A 21,127-nucleotide genomic window follows, 5' to 3' on the forward strand; every position below is an offset into this window, starting at 1 on the left:
TTCAGTTAATTTCAATTTAAAACAAAATTGAAAGCAGTTTTTTTTCCTGGCCCTATATTGTCCTCCCCCCAAGCTCTTAGCTCCTCTTACTTTTGGAGGGGCTGCCTTTAGCAACTCACTCAGAAACCCGTCAATCAGTCTGAAAGAAGTTGTGCAGCCTGCCACAGTGATTTGTATGAGCTCAGTTCTCACTGACTGATCAGATTCTGTGAAATAGAAAAACAGTCAAATATGATTTGGATTGGTAGAAGGCACATTCTAATTCCCTGCAGCAAAATCTGGCCTAAGAAGCAACAGTTCTTAAATATTAATGTTCTTGGTTTTTTTATTTAGGCATTATACCTGCACCATTCATATCACTTCTTCAGCTCACAGTCCTGGTTCAGTAATTACATTTAAAATCTCCAAATAGATAAGAAGGAGAAACACATTGCCAAGTGAATGTCAGTCTCATCAAAAATTGAAAGTTTCATGCTGTGTTGACATTCAGTGTTCCCTAAATATCATAAAGATCTTCTCACTAATTAAAAGTACCTCTGTGATTATTTATAATAGAAAGATAGCAAGCAGGATGAAAAGATAAATAATATTTGGCTCTGTGTTGGAGGGACCTGTTTTTGCTTATAGCTGAAGTTGAGAACTTCTTGCCTTCAGATATGATGGATCGTTCAAGGGGCTTCTGTCTGGCTCAGATTGACCCACTTATTATTTCTTTTACAAAGTTTACATTGACATTAATAGAAGCTCCCCCCCCCACATACACCATCTCCACTCCCCAAAGTCGTCATGCCACATATAAACAAGAAGGCTGACTTCTGAGGGAAACTATACTCTATTATGACTTTCCAGCCTGAAAACCACACTCATTGCAATTACAAATAAGACTTGACTTTAAAAAGGGAAAACATTGGAAGACAAAAAGGGATGGGGAGAATGGAATGGAGGCTACATAAGAATGTCCATGTGTATAAGAGGTTGGAAAGGAGGGGTGATTACTGTGCCTCTCCCTCTTTGTTTTGCTTCTATCCAGTGCTGACACGGGCTCCCATAAAGATAATGTTACAATCGGAGGGGGAATCTTTCCACTCTTTGTTTAAAATGATGATCAGCCATCTGATGTCCAACCTATATTAACTGTAATGGTGATGTGATTCTTGACTTTCCTTTTTGATCTCCTGAAAAATTATAGCCTTTCAGAAAACACTGTGATCAGTCCTCTTCACCTTTTGGGAGTTGGCAGTTGCTTAGAGTTGTAAGAGGCTCATTCCAGTTGGTGACAGGAAAGAGAAACAAACAAACAGCACCAGTTCTTTGATTAATAAGAAACTAGAGCATTATAAGAAAAGAGCTACAGTATGTGATGTGGTAGTGTATATTATAGTCATAGTTTCTCAGTTCTAATGTTCTTTGCTTATTTTATAAGACTAATTACTTAGTCCAAATTATTTCAGAGGCCCTATCTGTGAGACCTTTCTTCATATTAATGTTTACATCATTCGTTTGTGCATTACAAAAAAAAAAAATGTAATTTAACTAGCTGATGGATGAGTGGCTAATGAAAGTAGGGCTGGGCTCAAAACCACAGATGAAATTTCTGCAAAGGCTCCTCATGTTTCCTTCCCTACAGCCTGCCTTCCCCAAGGACCTTGGTCTCTAAAAGACTTCTCTACTGCTCAGATATAATTGCATAATGTTGATTATGTCTTTTACATCAAGGCTAGTTTTTCCCCTCCCATTTTATGGCATTGCTGCAACTGATATGTGATCCCTGATAAGACATTGGCATGGCTTGACCTTACTGATTATCATTGCTTTTCAATCAATCCCTGTTGTTTTCATTTCCAGATGAAAGCAGAGAGAGTCAGGCTGAGGAGAGCCAGCCATAACTAGACCAGTAAATATGATTGTCAATATTATTTTGTCCTTCATCTGGTAAGGATAGAATACTATACTCCATTTGCCTTTTTCTTGGACCTTTCTCCAAGTGTCCTTTATTTTCAGAAAATGTTAAGCACATGTAGGCTTAGATTAATTCCTACTAAATAAAAAGCAAATATGGTATATATTTGGCAAGTACTGGACATAAAATTGTAGAAAGGGATAGTTGGGGAATGGAGCATCAAATGGCAAAAAAGGAAAATGTCAATCCTGATCCTGTATATATGCCCCTGAGTAACTTCTTTGAAAGCGTATCATAGATCAAAGAAAAATTGCTTCATGGTGACAGCAGCCTTCATTTAGGAAGTTACTTAAGCATGTATTTAATTTAAACATGGGAATTAAGCTCCATTTACTCAATGGAGCTAAAGCACATGATTAAATTTAACCAGAAGATTAAATACTGTGCTTAGTGATGCCATGTTTGCTAAGAGCAAAAGTGTTCAGAGTCAGGAAGGATCCTAATAACTGGAGTTGAAAGATTAAAGAGCATTGCTACTTCTGTTGTTGAGGGGGGGGGGTGTTCCCGGGTGGCCTCTCTAAATATACCTGAGTTACAAGCTCAGGGTGGGAAAAAATTCTTGCTATGTGTAGAAAAAAAATCAGATTTGCCATAGAAAATCCTGATTCCATTTCCTCTTTTTCAGCTTGAAAAAGTTGTAGATTTAGCTTTGATTCCTACTAATTTTATGTTTATTAAGCCCAATTGTTAGCAATTCACAAAAGCTAAGCAACAGCTGACTTAAACTAACAATTTTGGTTTAATATGTTAGTTAGATGGTGCATTTGATACAAAGAAAACTGTGCTGTGTGATTTTATATGTAAGCCTTAATACAGAATTAGAAGACTGAATGTTTACCCAAATATAATTGCACATTTACATTGGTAAATGTGGACTTGAGAACAACTGTATCCATTACTTCATCCCACCCATGGGACAGAGATGAGACCCAATTGTTGTTTCATTTAGATTAGAGCTATTTCTTTGTAATAATGCTTCTGCCCAGAGAAGAACCATAAACTCAAATCTAGAATAGGTGATTTGAAATTTCATTAACTAGCAGATAAGAAAGTACTACTTTTATTTCCTGATTTGAATCCTGACTGATAATTAAAGAATAAAAATTAGCCTGAGCTAGAGAAATGCTTTCATGAGTTAGGAGGCTTATTCTAGACCAGGGGTGTCAAACTGTCAGCCTGCGGGCTGGATGCATCATAGCAAAACCGCGCCTACCCCATTACTGGCAATGGCAAAAAAGTTGCGAGTTTGACACCCCTGTTCTAGACTGACAAATGGACCAACACCATCCTTTTAAATCCAGGGATGTAAAATTTGAGAGATCTAAGAAAAATAAATTGTACTAGAAGATTTTGCACGTCCCCTTTTTAATCTGATACCAATTTCACCTAATCTGGTGAATAATTGAAGAGGTTATCAACATTTATAAACAGAAACAATGAAAAAGTTAAAATAATCACCATAATTTAACAATTAAAAGGCTGGTGAAAGTGATACTGTATATGTTTACAGTTTTTCAAAATGCTGAGAGAGTGTGGGCAGATTAATCTGTGAAGGCACTTTTGATGAAAAAAATATTGTGTATTTATGAAAGAAACTGCTTCTTTCTATATTCATATGTGAAAGTCAGTAGAAAGCCATTTGAAATTCTTCCTACACATATGAGTTGTTTTTTTCTAGATCCCACTAAAGATAGAACTGACCTTTATGCATGTTACTACAATCTATTCAAATATGCTCATGAGGTTCTTTGCTCCTATTTTACTATAAGCCCTGGGTCAATTTTACACACCAATGTATTCAGACTTATTTGCCCATTTGTTCTGTGATTGGTTAAAAATTCATCTGACACATTGGATTTTCACAATGTTGTCTGAGATACTGTAAATCAAATGGTGGCAAGCTAACTTGACAGGTTTAATTCATTGTGGGGTTCAGGAGAGTGGCAAGTAGCACTTTAAAATAAAGAGAATTGGATTTCTTTGAGGTGGTAGACATTTCCATATCACATCTATTCTTGCTTTAAAAAGTGCTAATCTAAAAAAACAAACAAACAAATAACAAAACAAAAAATGGGCCAGCATAAAGACAGCTTAGATTTGGATCTAGCCAATAAATGTTTGGGTGAACTTCAATTAATTGAAGTTGAAAAAAGAAGGCAAATGTTGGGGCACAACAAAACATGTCTTGGGAAAAACTTCCATGGGCCAACATCTACAAACTGGACTCAATAACTTATAAGCAACCGGTGCAACACTCTCAGAATTGGTGTCATATTGATATTGTGTTAGTCACCTCACTTCCCTGTTCAGTGTTCTATGTTCCAACATAGAGTGCATTGCAGTAATCTAATCAAAGGCTGTGACTACTGAAGGCAGCCTATTTCGGAACCATTGCTGATGCAACTGCCAAAAATGGGCCTAGGCTTGCTTTGCTATTAACATCAACTGTGCCTCTAGCAGTAGGCCATTACAAGCATCTTGATGAAAATTCACACTTTTTGGTTTTTCCTTTCTGATGTATTCAAGGGCAAAATTCCTGTCTCCTACAGAGAGCTGGCATCATTATAGTTACAGAATCTTGGCACATCTTACATATTATTCTCTGGGTTTTTTAAACCTGCTAATGCAGCAATATTCTGCATTAGATGATTACTGCTGAAGAGTGCTACAAGTTTCCCTGCCAACACTTCTTCTTCTTTAATTGATACAATTGACTTAGTGAAGAGTGAGTTTTATAATCATTGTACAAGAAAGCCCTGGTCAACTTTCCTCTGCAAACTTTGACCCTCACTCCTATGCTGCTGCGTTTTTCTGATACCAAATCTGCCACCATCTTAGTTCCTTTTGTTTTGTTTTAAATTAGTCCTTCACACATATAGTGTGGACTAATTTGGTATCTCCAGATAACAGTAGCCTTGTCAAAAACATGAACACATTTTCACAAACTGTCTACATCCTTGTGCTTCCTAATTCCATCTTTAAGATGCATGATAGTATTCAGTTTTGCTAAAATGCCCAATCCATTCCATTGTGTGACTGGTTCATAGAAGTCTGCAAAGTTTAATAAACAAAAACAAAACAGGGTTACCACAGATGTGGGCTATAACCTGAAGGCTAGAGCCCTATGTGGTCTGAGTCCTCTTTTTGTAAATATTGGAGCCTTCTCCCCCACCCTGTAAAACTGTTGAAAAATGATGGCAGCTTCCTGCTATTTTAGATGATAAATGAAAACTGTGACATATATTCTAAAACAATTAGACACAATGGAAAGAACTCTCAGTGGCTTCCTAAAACTGCACCCACCCACCCTCATTGCAGCCTTTTGATTGTGTCTGCTCACTAGACAGGTGCATTCATAAATTGCCAGTTAAATTTGTCTTGAAATAGAAATCCTACTTCTTGGTTCAGGATAGGAACACCAGGCTAGGGATGCATGGTTCCTGGTATCTGGAGGTTCCTAACCTTTTCTGACAAAAATGGAGAAGGATCAACTTATCAATACATTTTGGACATACTGGATCAATCAAAGCTTAAAGCCTACTTGTTGAGGAAAATTGATAATTTTGGACAAAGTTTGAGCAAAACAGTCTAACTTTCAGCAACCAATTCACCAAAACTGACAGTTGGGGAAGACAAGAGTAATAACGCTAGCATGTTAAGATAATTACTTAAGGTACCTTAAAATAAAGAAGACAGTCAAGAAGGGGTTAAAAGTTCTCCCTATTACCACAGGCCAGCATTTTTTTTTAAGGAGGAAGGTTTTTACCTTGAGGAAAAGAATAATATAGAAGCATAAATTTCCCTTATGTTTGTCACTAACCTAACAGTTTTAACTCAAGCAGCCAAAAGGGTGAAATGTTTTTGTGTTATTGTTATTGTTGTTGGTAGTAGTAATAACAGTCCAAATCAATCCATTGTAGGATGATAGCTTCTTCATTGGTAATGATCTGGTTGGTAATGGTCTGCAATCTACCATACTGGCAGATTGTGGCAAAGTCAAGGTTGAGTGAGTAGGTCTGATAAAGGATAACCAGCCCCAAGTGACCCAGCTGGTTTCTGTGTCTTAGGGAAGACTAGAATCCAGATCTCTTGCTTCTGCTCTACAACCTTAATCATTGCACCACAGTGGTTCTTTTTTATGCCATAGCTGTATGGTTTAGAGTCACTTACAGCCCTCCAACCCTTGATGTAGTCTCCATAGGTTTTAAAAAGTCATTATCAGCTCATATTTTCAGTATGGCAAAAGGGGCAAATTATTATATATAGGGATTAGAAAGGAATCCTATTAATTGTATTTCATTTTAATCCCATTTAAATGCATGTGGAAATAAATCAGATTTAGTTTTTGACTTGATTCCACCCATCATTTCTTAGAGACTGGTCTCCAGGCATGGCTCAAAGGCAAAGTACACCCCTCTGTCATGCACCTGTGTCCTAATGAATAGCTTCCTAATACAGGGAAAGCAATTGCCTAAAAGTGCTTTGCAGACAGCAATTCAACAAGGGAGATATCCACATCATAAGCAATTGTTTCTATTTGTACCAATTATTGTGCGGCTGCTACTCTTCAGAGTCACATATTTTGCTACTGTTCCTATTTTGTGGCTGTTTTGGCCTTCCTGTGAGAAAGACTGTTATTTTAAGGCAGAATTACTGCCTAGGTTTACGGTCTGTATTTTTGTCAGTTGATTGGAACAAAATTGTTGCTAGCTCTGAAGCTTACGTACTATGATAGGTAATGAATTACTGCTGATTATCTTGTTATGTTTTGACTTGAACACTTGGAATGTTAATGTATATAAAAAAAGATACCGTATTTTCCATCTATAAGACACACTCTGGAAGGCGAGTTTCTCTGCGCTCATCAGCTATTCGGCGGAGCGCCGAACAGCTGAGCCAGCAAATCTGGAAGTTTGGCAGGCCGACGATCTTGCCCCCTCTCTCCTCCCATGAGTGGCAAGCCCACAGGGGCTTGACACCTGCACCAGGCAGCATGGCAACCCACACAGGCATGCCTCTGCTGCGGAGGTTGCCATTATTTTTCCGTGTATAAGACGCACCTGATTTTTGAAGAGGGTGTTTACAGGAAAAAATAGTGTCTTATATACGGAAAAATACGGTATCTCTATCTCTACAACACAGGCATCCCCCCATACACACTGGCAATGACTATCATAGCATTTATGACTATTCAATGAGTCTAACTAATGCAGACGGAAATAGATTGGGCCTGAGATATGGATGGATGTTAACATGTCTAGGAATGTTCATAACAAAATATCCACATAACTTGTTGCATTTATATGCTCACTCTTACCATTTCCCCAGGGATCATTTAACTGCTTAATTATACATGCTGTATGAATTCTTGTCGGTTTTGTTCCCCTCATCCCCTCTGCTATATTTCCAGAGTTCAACTTCTGAGTGCTGTATGTTTTAGAGCCTATATGTACCAATGAACTAGGAAGGGTATCAATGAACCTGGAAAACTTGAGGCATGATATACATACATACATACATATGGACATACATACATACATATATAACATCTTTGGGGAAAAATGTAGAAGAATGCTCTAAAGCGAAGGTGTCAAATTTGCCGTGTCAATGTGATGTGTTGCAATGTATCACAACTTTTTTTTGTATTGCTGGAGCTGGGGTGGGCGTGGCCTCTGTATGATGCAACTGGCCTGCAGGCTGGCAGTTTGACACCCCTGCTCCAAAGCATCTAATATTCTAAAACAGTGTTTTTTTAAACTTGGCAATTTTTAAAATATGTGGACTTCAGCTGGCTGGGGAATTTTGGAAGTCCCCACATCTTAAAAGTTGCCAAGTTTGAAAAACACTGCCCTAAAATGTGCTCCAGAAGGTGATTGCTTAGGGAAATGGAGGCATAAAACATCTTGGGAGAGAGTTGGGGGAAGAGGATAGGCTCAATCATTGGAATAATGAACAGGAGTCTTTCATGTCCCAAAAAGAAAAAAAAAGCATAAATATTTATTGTATCCCATACCAGCTGTTTTTAAATACCCCATAATGTCCCAATGGAAAGCTATGGAGCAAAGACTACCCATAACTCTTATTTGGATAATACAATAGGATGACAAGAAATTGAAGAAGAGTTTATATGTTAGCAGGCAGAAATAACAAGGGTATTTTAATAGATTCAGCTTCAACACAGCTAGCCTGGGACTATACTAATGTTTCCTGCATCTTATTAGCTCTGAAGAAAAGAAAAGTCTGTAGTGGCAGGGTCACTTCTAAGTGTCCCTGTGTTGCTTAAAGGGTAATAGAATTACAGTCTTGGATGCACATTAAATGGAATGACAATCGCACTGTTTCCATCCCCAGCTCTACATCTCAGGACAGTGCTTTAGAAATACCTCCCTTGAAATGCTAAACAAAGGTTAATTTTGCACTAAGAACTCACAGAGGAAGATAACGATCTTAGCACCCAAGTCAACATCATTGGTCACATGCAAAAGCTCAATACATGGCAGAGGGTCCACTGCCAAACTCAGCAGTCCTGTTTCTCTTTAGCTGCATTCTCCTGAGTGCTAAGTAAGGGCAGGAATAATCAGAGTTTTGATTATCCTCTTCTTGTACATGTTGGTGAAAATCTGGTAGATGGCAGGACCAAGTGAATAGATAAAGATTTAGGCATGATCTGAAGGAATCTTGGACAGGATCTTTAAAAATGGAAATGTAAGAAGAAGCAGTTGGTGAATTCAGGAGTATTGGCCTTTGTTCTCTAGTCTAACTTGTAGACCCTGGGAAACCGTATTACCAACAAAAGAGTGTGGGCTATGCAACTTTGGTTTATGACTTGCAGTGCCATCTTCTGCCTGACTTTTCCTCTCCCCCTCCCCCCCAAAGTGGATAGATTGCTTAAATAAGCTATCTCTTCCTGAGTAGCATTTGTCTGTAGCCTGGTATTTCCTTAATTAGTGTTACCCACAAGTTAACAAGCTCTGTTCTGTGACCTTAGTTAATTAGTATCCTCTGGCATAACTTGTACTGCTGCCTGAAACTGACAAGATCCCTGCCTTGACCTTTAATACATTAATAGCTGATGCCTTTTGCCTCTTGAGCAGTTGGTGGCTTGGATCCATGTGAAAGCTTGACTCCATAGTAGAGCGCACTCTGCAAATAGCTTGTGCTATTGCATTCCTTTCAATGTGCACTTGCTGTTGAGTGCTTGTTTATTTGCTTGTAAACCCTTTTTCTCCCATGAATGTAAATACAGACATTATTTCCCTTCTTGTTAATTATCTTTAATCCATGGTGAGCATTCCGAAGGGTGGAGAAAGGGAAAAAAGGAGTTACCTGACAAAATTGACTTCCTTGTGAGTCAAATTCTGGAGACCATCCTTGCTATGTGGATTCATTGTAGAAGATTAAGGAAGGGCCCCTGGTGCTTTGAACATATTCAGGAACATTTTCTTAAAAGTTTCTTAAAAGTTTATCACCATCCTGGCATCTCCAGGGGTGTTTTGTTATTTGGTATTTATCCTAAAAATTATAAGTGTCAACACACAACATATGCCGACTAGCAAAATAAGTGGACAGTAATGGTTCTGAGAATGCATCTGACCTGCTGGAAGCTATGCAGCTTTTTGACACAGTCTGATCAAAATATACTCTTACTGGTGTTTCAATTGGTCCTGAAGACTTGGCTCTTCTCCTAGACCAGTGGTTCTCAACCTTTTTAATGCCGCAACCCCCAACTGGTCGTAAGTCGAGGACTACTCAACCGGTCGTAAGTCGAGGACTACTCAACTAGTGCAGCACCGTTTGCAGAATGGGACTTTTGGTGGGCTCAGCAGGGCAGAGACAGCCTGGACAATTCCTATTGGCTTTTGAAAGCCCATAGAATTAGACTCTATTCAAGAGAGTCTATTCTATTGGCTTTCAAAAGCCAATAGAATAAAAGGGAGTAGCACAGCTAAGGAAAAGGGGAAAAAAATGGCGGACTGCGTTGTTTGGCAACCCCCGTGAAATGGTCGTTTGACCCCAAATGGGGTCCCAACCCACAGGTTGAGAACCAATGTCCTAGACCTTGGGTGAGCATGAATGACGGCCCTTTTCTTCTTTGTTCCCATCTGGCTTTTTTTTGTCTTTACCACTGTTGTTTCTTTTTCTTTTGTTTTTGTGCTAATTTTTTTTTATCAATTTGTAAACTGCCCTATTATTGGGTGTTGGGTGGACACACACACACAAACTTATATACCTATAATTACACCTATAATTATATGTTATTTTATACATACACATGTAAAATTACATATAATTACATATTTATATGTGTGTATATATGTGTAATTATATATTACATATTATAATATGTAAATTTACAATATGTATTTTTATTATAATAAAAATAATATATATTATCTATGGTGCCATACCAAAAAACCTTGGATGGCATTTAGAAAATACGCACATTGACAGCATTTCCTTCTGTCTTTTACAAAAGGCCATATTGCTTGTATCCACCCATATATCAATACATTATGCCATCCTAGGTTCTTGGGAAGAACTTGATGCATATGAAGGCCAACACCAGCTAAAAACCTGGCAGCTGTGATTTCATATTTTTGTGCTGCTGCTGCTACTGATAATGTCGGAGTTCCTGGACATCTGATGACAAATGGGACATAGAACTCAGGACTCTTTGTTGGCCAAACAGCCAGGGCCAGAAAGCTGGAAGAAAAGTTGTTTTCTCAAATACTTCTCATGGCAAATAGACAGTCTGAAAATGATGACACAATGATGTGTCATTGAAAATCAAATCCAGCAAGAAGGATAATATTTTTTAAAAATATTGTAAGCCACCTGGAGTTACCTAAGTATGAGTTGTGTGGTTATATAAATATTGTTTAATAAATAAATAATAAATAAATAAATACCTCTAATACCATTACACAGCAATATCTGCCTATCCCAGGTCTTTGGGAAGGACTTGATAGGTACATAAACATGTCAAACCCAGGTTAAACATCTGCTGACTGCGCAATCAATAATAATAATAATAATAATAATAATAATAATAATAATAATAATAATAGCAGCAGCAGCTCTGCTCCTCCTGCTGGCGTCCTCTTGAGATACTCAAGAGATTTTTGCAAATTGAGGATTAGGCCACCCTATCCCAGATCACAGATCAGCAGACATCCCTTACAACCCTCCTCCCCTGCTGTCATGAATCACTGTATCTAGGAAGAGCTTTGGGGAAAGCACACAACTACAGAAATATTTTATTTGCAATTTTAATTGGCTTATCAGAGACAAAGAAATGATGACAGAGTTAGAAAAGGGAATATTCATCCTCCCTCTTTTTCTCAACCATTCAGCCTATATCGTCTCCTGGGATGTTTTCAAGTTAAGCCGCATGGAAATCAGCTGCTTTAAAACAAAGAGATTTTCATTCTTTGAAATCAATCTTACATCAAGTATTATTCCCTCCCCTCCTTATCATTCCACCCACCCTGTAGCTGAAGCAATGCTGACCTAGCATAAAGTTTTTTCCATATGGTAGATTGGTATATAAAGGGTCCCCTCTATCCCTCCTCCCCTTTATATTTATACATATATTACAAAAAAAAAAAAAAAATCTTCACCCCCCTGTTCTTTTTGTTTTCAATCTTATTCACAAAAGTTTACAAAATAATATTGAAATTAAGTTCTTGAATTGAAATCCAGTCTATACTGGCTAACTGACATGGTTAATGGATTCAAAGTTTCATTCTCCCCACCCTTCGATTGTAATTGTTTTTCCTGATTCTCAAGCCTGAGAAAGTTGCCTCTATTTGTATCACATTTGCTTCCTTGGGAAAGTACTGCAGGAGGCAAATTCTTCAGGTCACATGAGGCTTATTGGATTTGGTCAAGATTGTCTGTGGTGATACACATCCACACACAGAGAAAGGTATCTCCAAAGGCCTTTTTGTACTTCCGTGGGGAGCAGACATGTGCTGAGCACAAAGTATATTGGTAACAGGCTGCCAGAGGAGTCATAGCTGCCTGGAAGAGGCAGAGATGTTTTGGAATTTCAAGCTTGATGTTTTCCAACTCAGGTTGTCTGCCTGTCTTTTCAGCAACCTTTCTTTCAGTAAAAATAGATTCTTTATCTTGGATTAAAAGATAATATGTTTGGCCAAGCAAACTCATGGTTTGAGTGGAAAAGGGACAACTTTTCCTATCCATCTTCCCTATTCATGGTTTTTATACTTCAGTATTTTTCCCTTTTTATCTGTATTTGGTAATTTTTAAAGAAATTCACCAGATGTATTTATCCACCCTTCTTGCAGAGGAAAAAACCCGCAACCTTCACGAGTCCAGTGATGTTGCTTGTACCTCCATGGCTAGGAGTGTCTCACTCTTTCTCTCTTGATCCCACTGTTTGATAAAGGTTGGATATACTACATGAACCGAAGGTGAGGCTCTTTTCCATGGCATGCAGATTCCCTGGTTTCTAGATTGAAATTTGAAAGAACTTAAACCATAGTTGCCTATGAGGCTTATAGACAGCATCAATAAGCAGAGGAACAATACCATCAGGGCACCCTGCCTGCTTTCTAAGTACTGGTATTGAGCCTCTTTAGTCCTGGCATTGACACAGGCAACCTTGGTCTGCCATTTTGCAAATGCTATATGAAGACAGGCCCAGTATTCTGTATCATGGTGCAATCTTGTGATGTTATACATGTGGGTACCTGTTGGAATACGGGCTACATTTGTTAAGTCCAAGCCGGGGTTGAAACTGGACCAAGTGAGATTAGATGAAATGGTATTGATATGAGGTTTCCATGAAATCAGGATATTGTAAGTCTGGACTTCCTCAATGATCAGCTCTAGCGTGTCTTTATTAAAGGGAAAAGAACTGTTGACTATTAGGCTGATGCTTCTAGTGTCGACACCTATGAGATTTTGAGCCATGCACGTATAGAGGCCTGCCTCTTGTACTGTGACCTTGCGAATCTCCATTGTCCCCTCAGAGTCCACTTTATACTTTCCATCTTCTGAGAATGGCAATAGCTTAAGGCCTGATGGTGTGACCCAGTAGATTTCTGGTTCTGGTTCTGCTAAAGCCCTGCAATGAAGAGAGATGTCTTCACCATCTACCACCTCTAAATAAGAAGGGAAGCTTTTGTCAGAGATGAGGGGTAAACATCTATCCGTCATTTCTCTGAAGGGGACATCACGTATATGTTTTCTTTTTAGGTCTGGAGGTTCAGCACATAATGTGGATTGAGGCTCAATAAAGCGTATGTGGTTCTCAGTACTATTGACCCAGCGGATGACACAATCACAGTGGAGGGGATTGCTGTGGATGCTTATCTCTTGCAGACTAGGGAGGGATTCTAGTGTTTGCTTATGCAAAGCACTTAGAGCATTGTTGTTGAGCATGAGAGTTTCCATCTGGGGGAGATGGTGGAAAGCACTGGGATGGATATAGGATAGTTTAGGGTTGTTGGTCACATCTAATTTTGTTAGTTCAGGCAAGTTGATCAAGGCAAATTTGTCAATAGAAATCAGTTCTTCCATATTGTTGAGTCCCAGTTCCTTGAGGTGTAGCATGTTTGTGAAGTCACTCTGCTTAATCCTCTCAAGTGGATTTTTATTCAGATCTAGGAACTTAAGTCCAGGAACTTGCTGCAATGCTCGCTTGGGAACACTGATCAGCTTGTTATCATAGAAAGACAAGCTCTCTAGATTTTTTAAGCCTACAAGAGCATAATCTGAAATCTCTTTTAGGTTCATTCCAGCCAGAACCAAACTTCTCAAATTTGATAAAGCCCTGAAATTCATATCCAGAATGGCATCTACTTTGTTGCCACCAATCATTAGGATCTCCAGACTGGGTAGTACTTGGAACCAGCGACTGTCAATTGTCCTTAAGAAGTTGGAATTGAGATGGAGTCGAAAGAGATTTCCAAGACCTAAGAAGGCTTGGGGAGAAATCCTGCGTATTTGATTGTGATTAAGATAAAGTTCCTGAAGATTAGCCAGGTTTGAGAAGCTATTATCGGGAAGTTCAGCCAGCTGGTTTTCTTCCAAGTGAAGACTCAGCAATTGAGGCATATTTTTCAGACCAAAGTCCCAAATGTCTGAGAAACTGTTCTGTGATAAATCTAGCTCTGTCAGGTTTTTCAGATAGCCCAGTTCACTCTGCTCGACCTTGACAATATTGTTGCTTTGCAAGAGAAGAATCTGTGTTCCCTCTGGCAATCTTTCAGGCACTGTGGAGATAAACAAATCATTGCAGTCAACTGTGGCTGCTTCCCTGTACACAGACCTGGGAGTATACCATGGTCTGATCTGGCAGACACACTGCAATGGACATTTGACTTTCCATGGCACAACAAGAATAGCAGTGGTGGTTGCCATACAGATGAGAAGCAAGTTCAATTGGAAGTGTCTCATTTTCAATGGGCAAGTGCAACTTCCATTCAAAGTAAATGCTTTCACAGGACACATCTGGAATTCAACATGAAGGCAAGTGGAAATAGCCACTGCCTTGTCACTGACTCCTTCAAGAATCTCTGCGGTTGTTGCAGGTAGTTTTATGCTAAAGGTAAGAAGCTTTGTCAGCTGAAGAGTTCATAATGGAAGGAGCCGTAGTAGTCCCCTCTCTAATCAGAAGTTTGGCTATTTTTCTTCCATAAACAATTCCTTTCTTCTTTTGCTTGTAACGTTGTTGTTTTTTTTCCCCTTACAGCTTTAACTGAAAGAGATTGGGAAAAGAGAATTTTATAAGAAAAATGGAAATATACATGTAACAACACATGAAAATCAAAACTTTGACCACATTCTGGAGATAGCATGAAGTTATAAAGTACATTTTGATTTAGGATAGAGTTACTTAGACTCTTAAACTCAGGATTCACATGGAGTTTTTGGTACATATTTTTGTGAAACCTGATTGAATTGATTTGACTAAATTAGGACAGTAAAATGGTGGTAATAGAAATAAGGACACCATTGGACCAATAAAACCATAATTGCTTTTTACAGGAGTTTATCTGCTCGACCAGCAAGATTATTTTCTCAGAAAAGCCATACTGTTTATGCCACTCTTGTCATAAATTTAAAAATATCCTTTCTCTTTCAGAAACACATAGACACATATCTTTTTCTAAATACTAAAAAGGGCTCTATTATTAGTCATGACTTTGGTATCATACAGATAATCCTCAATTTACAACCATTTATTTAGCAACCATTCAAAATTACAATGACACTGACTTATGACCAGTTCTCACACTTAATGATTGTTGCAGCATACCCACTGTTATGTGATCAAAATTCAGGTGTTTGGCAACAGGCATGCATTTATGACAATTATAGTTACCTAGGATCATGTGATCATCATTTGTGACCTTTCCCACTGGCTTCTGGCAAGCAGTCAATGGAGGAAGCCACAGAATAATAGAATAACAGAGTTGGGAGGGACCTTTGAGGTCTTCTAGTCGAACCCCTGCTCAGGCATAAAACCCTATACCATTTCAGACAAATGGTTGTCCAATCTCTTCTTAAAAGCTTCCATTGTTGCAGCACTCACAACTTCTGGAGGCAAGTAGTTCCACTGGTTAATTGTTCTAATTGTTAGGAAGTTTCTCCTTTGTTCTAGGTTGCTTCTCTCTTTGGTTAGTTTCCATCGATTGCTTCTTGTCCTGCCTTTAGGCACTTTGGAAAATAGCTTGATTCCCTCTTCTTTGTGGCAGCCCCTGAGATATTGGAACACTGCTATCATGTCACCTCTATTCCTTCTTTTCATTGAATTAGACATACCCAATTTCAGCAATTGTTCTTTATATGTTTTAGCCTACAGTCTCCTAATCATCTTTATTGCTCTTCTTTCTAGAGTCTTTTTACATCATGGTGACCAAAACTGGATGCAGTATTCCACGTGTGGTCTTACCAAGGCATTATAAAGTGATATTAATAATTCATCTTAATTCTACCCCTCTGTTAATGTAGGCTAGGACTGTGTTGGCTTTTTTTGGCAGCTGCAGCAAACTGCTGGCTCATATTTGATTGTCCACTAGGATTCCAAAACTCCTCTCACAATTACCACTATTACCACCTATACTATACCTGTGCATTTGGTTTTTCTTGCCTAAAAGTAGAACCTTAGGTTTTTCACCATTGACAGATCCACTTAACAACCACATGATTCATTTAACAACTGCAGTGATTCATTTAATAAGCATGGCAAAAAATCATAAAATCTGCCATGGTTTACTTTACAACCACCTTATTTAGCAACAGAAATTCTGGTCCAAATTACAAGTCATAAATAGATGACCACCTATATTTTACCAGCAGCTTAAGGAGAAATAGGGAAGGAAGGGGGAAGACTCTCCTGACTCAAAAAGTATGTCCTACACTGAAAAATATGGAGTTGTTAGTTGAAATTCTACTATTGTCTTCAGGTACACTTCTGTAATTACTTTGGATCTCTTGTAGATATAGTTTCTCAGAAGGGAGAGAAGATGAAATGGTTGCAAAATTACTTTCTTCCTATTTGCTAACTGGTATTACTAGTGTTCACAAGAGACATGTTCCAAACACTCCAAGGTGTTTTTAGTTTTTTTAGTTTCACTTGTGAATAAGCTCTAAGACTCATGCAGGGATCTGTATTGTCCATTATTTTTTAACACCTTTTCTTATTGGCAACTGTGTTTGAGGCAAAGAGTTGAACCTAGCAACAATTAGATAGGATCTAGATAGGCAATAGGAGAAGATGCAGATGACAGATGGGCCACTGGGTCAGTTCTACCATTAGACACACTGAGATAGCTGCATCAGATATAGAAGTTGAGTATGAATGTCGAGTGAGAAACATCAGTGCCCTGACTTTCGGTTAAGTGTCGCAGTGTGACAGATGCAGGAAGATGGGGCTCTATCTTCCACATTCGAATTTGCCCCGTGGGGACCCTAAAAAGGGTTGAAAGTCACCCCAGAGAGGAATGAAGAAGAAGGGGACCCTTGTTGATCGCAGAGGAGTGCCACCCCTTCCACTGGATCTGAGGAAGCCCTCCAAAGTGGTAGGGGAAAGATTGGCTACATTCATATGACCAGAAGCTGCTGACAACTGAAGATAAGCACTAACTAGCAATTTTTGAGCAACCTGGATAGAATTGGGTGAGACTGTATCCTCTTTTTATGACCTTAATACTTCTTTCCTGGAAAAAATAATGCCCAAAGCAAAGAATCGTCCCCGATGAGAGAGGGAAGGAAAGTTTTTGTTCCGCTCCCTCAGGAAAAGAAAAGTGGCAAATTAATTGCTTTGGGAGAAAATAGAGAAAACTACAAGATTAATTTGGAATTAATACAGATATATAGCTTTGAAATTTGGGGACTAAAAGTACCTTTGAGACTTTTTTTTAGAAAAGATAATTGAAAGTCTGTAAAATAGGCTTGGATTTGGAAAGCTGGAAGATGGCATCAATGACATCTACTGGTGAATCACAACACTACAATTTATTATGCTTAAAGGAAACTTGCTTGAAGCCCAGATTTAGATAAGACTCTTTGTTGTTCCTGGAAACTTTCACTTTTACAGACTGCAGCTGGGAAAAGAGAAAAAAAAACTTGGGCTGCTTATCTATGTTGGGGACCCTATTGGACTATAAAACAAAATGGATGTTCCACACTTAGCCACAAATGGTAAAAAACCATCTTTAACACTTGTCTCTGAAGCCCCCAGCTTGATATACCAGCAAAAAAATGTTACTGAATCTCAGAAAAAAATTCTTTCTGTATTGAAATCAATCCAAGAGACAATTGTTTTATTTCAAAATAACGCAAATGAAATAGAACAATTTTCTAACCTAAAGTTACAAATCCAGACAATGACTACAAAGAAAGAACTAGTAACCCAGAAAACAGAAGGAAAATTAGAAGAAACGGATCCAGAGATGGAGGACCTAAAGGAAGGAATTAATAGACAGATACAGACAAATGAAAAATTAGAAGATGCAGTGATAACACCAGAAATGGAAAATATATCTTACTTGTCAAGATCTCAGAACACATTTGAGGATAAGGAAGAAGAGCTGATTGAACGGATGATAAAGCTGTTAGGAAAAATGCTGAATATTGACAAACAAGAAATGAAAAGAAAAACTGAAGGAGAAGGATGGAATGAATATAAATGGGTTGAGCATTCTTCCAAAAATACTTCAGTCAAATTATCTTCCTCATTCCAAATAATATATACAAAAACAGATGAAGAATTACTTGATGATTCAAATGCACTGAATTGGAAAGTTATTTGGCAAAGGAAGAAAGCTAGAGTAAGACTGAAGAAAATAGAGGTTTTGACCTATTAGATGTGATATTATATTATTAAACAGATGTTTGAATATGGTTAAGAAAATAGATAACTATTAGAAATAAAAGTATTATTATAATTAGAAGGATAGGATTTGTAACTAGAATATTATATTCTGTTATGAGATGGAAAATATGAAAATTTTAAAAGGGCTTGAATAAGGGAAGCTTTTGGTTACCCAAATATAATTTGTTATGAGAAAATTATAAGTGAGATATTTTGAACATTGATGGGAAATTAAAAATTTTTAAAAGCGAGAAAAACAGGATATTCATTGAACAAATGGATTTAAATGCAAATATAATTGAGATATGTTCTGGCTAAAAAAGATATTATAAACTGACACTATGTATAATACCAGAAAAAGGTGATAAAGATATCTACATTTAATTGTATATGTATTAACAGTAACAAGAATTGTATTTGTGAAAAAATGCATACCACCAAAGGAAGAGAGGACCAAGGAAGCACTGGATGGTGTAGTATTGGAACTAAACTGAGAAAGTTAATATGTATCACTGAAGTATCAATAGACCCAGACAACACATTGTTTATTAAGTACTCATGATTGTAAAAATAGAAAATTAATAAAATATTTATATTTATAAAAAAAGAAACAGCAATGCCCTCACCCAGTCGTTTCCACTTTGTACTGCCTGAGGACAGCAATGAAAGTGGCCTATCACTTTCTGTTAATCTAGTTTAGAATTCTCAGAACTAATGGAGGAAGTTGTTGTATCATGAGTAATTAAATGTTAGTAGGTTCTTTACATAGAAATGTAAGGTGTGGAACCCCTAATTTGTCTTTTACTTCAATCAGCAAAATGTTTACAAGGAACACTAATAACAAAGGGAACCTTTCATATTGTGTAAGAGAAAGCAGTGCTAAACTACTTTTGCAAGAAAATCACATGGCTAGAAAATATAAAATGATCAATGATATAATGCCAGATGATGAGACCTTCGGGTCAGATGGCATTCAATATACTACTGAGAAAAGGAGCTAAGGAGCTTTTGGAATACTAAATGGGTTAATGATGCTGGTAGGCTAAAGCTTCAGACTGTCTAGCTGCTGAGGTTGCCATGCAGGAAACGAAAATCCAAAACTGTGAAGTTAGAATTACAGGGATCAGGGGATTTAAAAAGCATAAATATAGAAAAGCTCAATACAGTGAAAGGTAAAGTGAATCAGCCACACATTGATATCATAGGCAATCCAATGATATCTTCATTTGCTAACAAAGCCTTCCCACCTCCAAAACAATATCTTTATACATGACCATCGTTTAACAGACTACCAAGAAATTAAACTGACTATATTATAAGTGCAAGGAGGTGGAAGAGGCTCAGTTATAACAGCAAAAATGTTGCCTGGGGTTGGTTGTGGAACAGATAACAAAATCATTGCTCTGAAATCCTGAACTTTATTGATAGAGAACCAGCAAAACTGTGGAATGAAGTCAAAGAAGTTGTTAAGGACGATTGTGAAAAATAACTGCTAGAGATCTAGAAACAGAAAAAAGTAAACTTTGTGTCAGAACAAATGGTGGAAATTGTCAAGAATTTAAAAATCAAAATCAAGATATATAAAGAATTTAGGAAGGAGATTATCAAAGAATTTCAGCGAGGTGTTAGAAGAGACAAGAAGCAGTGTTACAATGAGATTTATAAACATTGAATATGGAATCTAAGAAAAATAAGGTAAGTCTTCCAAAAGATCTCTAAACTCAGAAGGCGCTACTCTCAAATTGATATGCTAAAAATTGCCAATAAAGTAATTAATTTAAAGAAGATCAAGCAAAATTGGAAATATTATTCTGAAATTCTATCCAGTAGAGATGTCGAATTCTAACATACTTTAGAAGATATTCCTTAATTGTAGGAAATTTGGTATTAGAAAATGGTTAGATTAGAAAGCCTGTCATTACCAAGTTGGAAAGCTAAGGAACTGAAAGAATACCTTTAGAAAAACAGCAAGAAACAACAGATGAAAAACTAATAGACCTAAAATATGTTAGCAAAATGATAGTGCCCTGAGATTAGAAGAGAAAAAGCTGAAGAATAAGAGACATTATTATTTATTTTTTTATTTTATTTTATTTATTTATATGCTGCCTTTTACAAGTAACTCAAAGTGGCAAACATATCCACTATACCATCCTTCTTCTATTTTCTTCACAACAACAATTCTGTGAGGTGGATTGGCTGAGAGAGAGTGGCTGACCTAAAGTCACTCAGCTGACTTTCATGGCTAAGGCAAGACTTGAACTCATAGTTTTCTGCATTCTAGCCTGGTACCTTAACTGATGCAAAACTAAAGAATGCAAAAAAAAAAAAGAAAAAAAAAAGAAGAAGAAGTCAATACATGATTTGTTAATTATATAAAGGCATTCTATTGTATTGGCCATGTTAAGTTGTGGAATGTGGTTTAAAAATGGAATCTCAGAATTTTGCACTGTCCTTATGAAAACTTATACACAGATCAGAAAGTCACAGTCTGGTTGGACATATCAAAAGAGAATGAATTCAGATTGGCAAAGGAGTGGGGCAAGGTTGTATACTTTCTTCTTCCTTTATTTTTTTAACCTATATGGTAAATATATATTGAAGGAAGGTGGATTGGAAAAAGATGAGTATGATTTTAAAATATGAGGAAGAAACATCAAAAACTGCACTATGCTGATCATACTACTAAATAAAACGCAAATAATCTGCAAGCTCTAGTAATGAAAATTAAGGAGCATAGTGAAAATATGGGCTACAATAAAGATATTAAAGCAGTAAATAATGTCTGCTATTTAGGATCCATTATCAACAATAAAAGA

General features: G+C 37.4%; 1 protein-coding gene across 4 annotated transcripts in view; it reads right to left on the reverse strand.

Moving 5' to 3' along the window:
• Window positions 1-11,186: 11,186 nt before the first annotated feature.
• LRRN2 (leucine rich repeat neuronal 2) overlaps window positions 11,187-21,127 on the reverse strand; it is a 166,979-nt gene continuing 157,038 nt past the window's right edge. For all 4 annotated transcript variants that reach the window (XM_039340954.1, XM_039340946.1, XM_039340937.1 and 1 more), the window contains one exon: window positions 11,187-14,687. In XM_039340954.1, the coding sequence (XP_039196888.1) occupies window positions 12,290-14,440 (2,151 nt within the window). In that variant the 5' untranslated portion in view covers window positions 14,441-14,687 and the 3' untranslated portion in view covers window positions 11,187-12,289. The remainder of the gene's footprint in view (window positions 14,688-21,127) is intronic.

This window comes from Crotalus tigris, unplaced genomic scaffold (assembly GCF_016545835.1).
Source record: "Crotalus tigris isolate CLP2741 ecotype Arizona unplaced genomic scaffold, ASM1654583v1 scf7180000017550.10884619, whole genome shotgun sequence".
Lineage (NCBI taxonomy): Eukaryota > Metazoa > Chordata > Lepidosauria > Squamata > Viperidae > Crotalus > Crotalus tigris.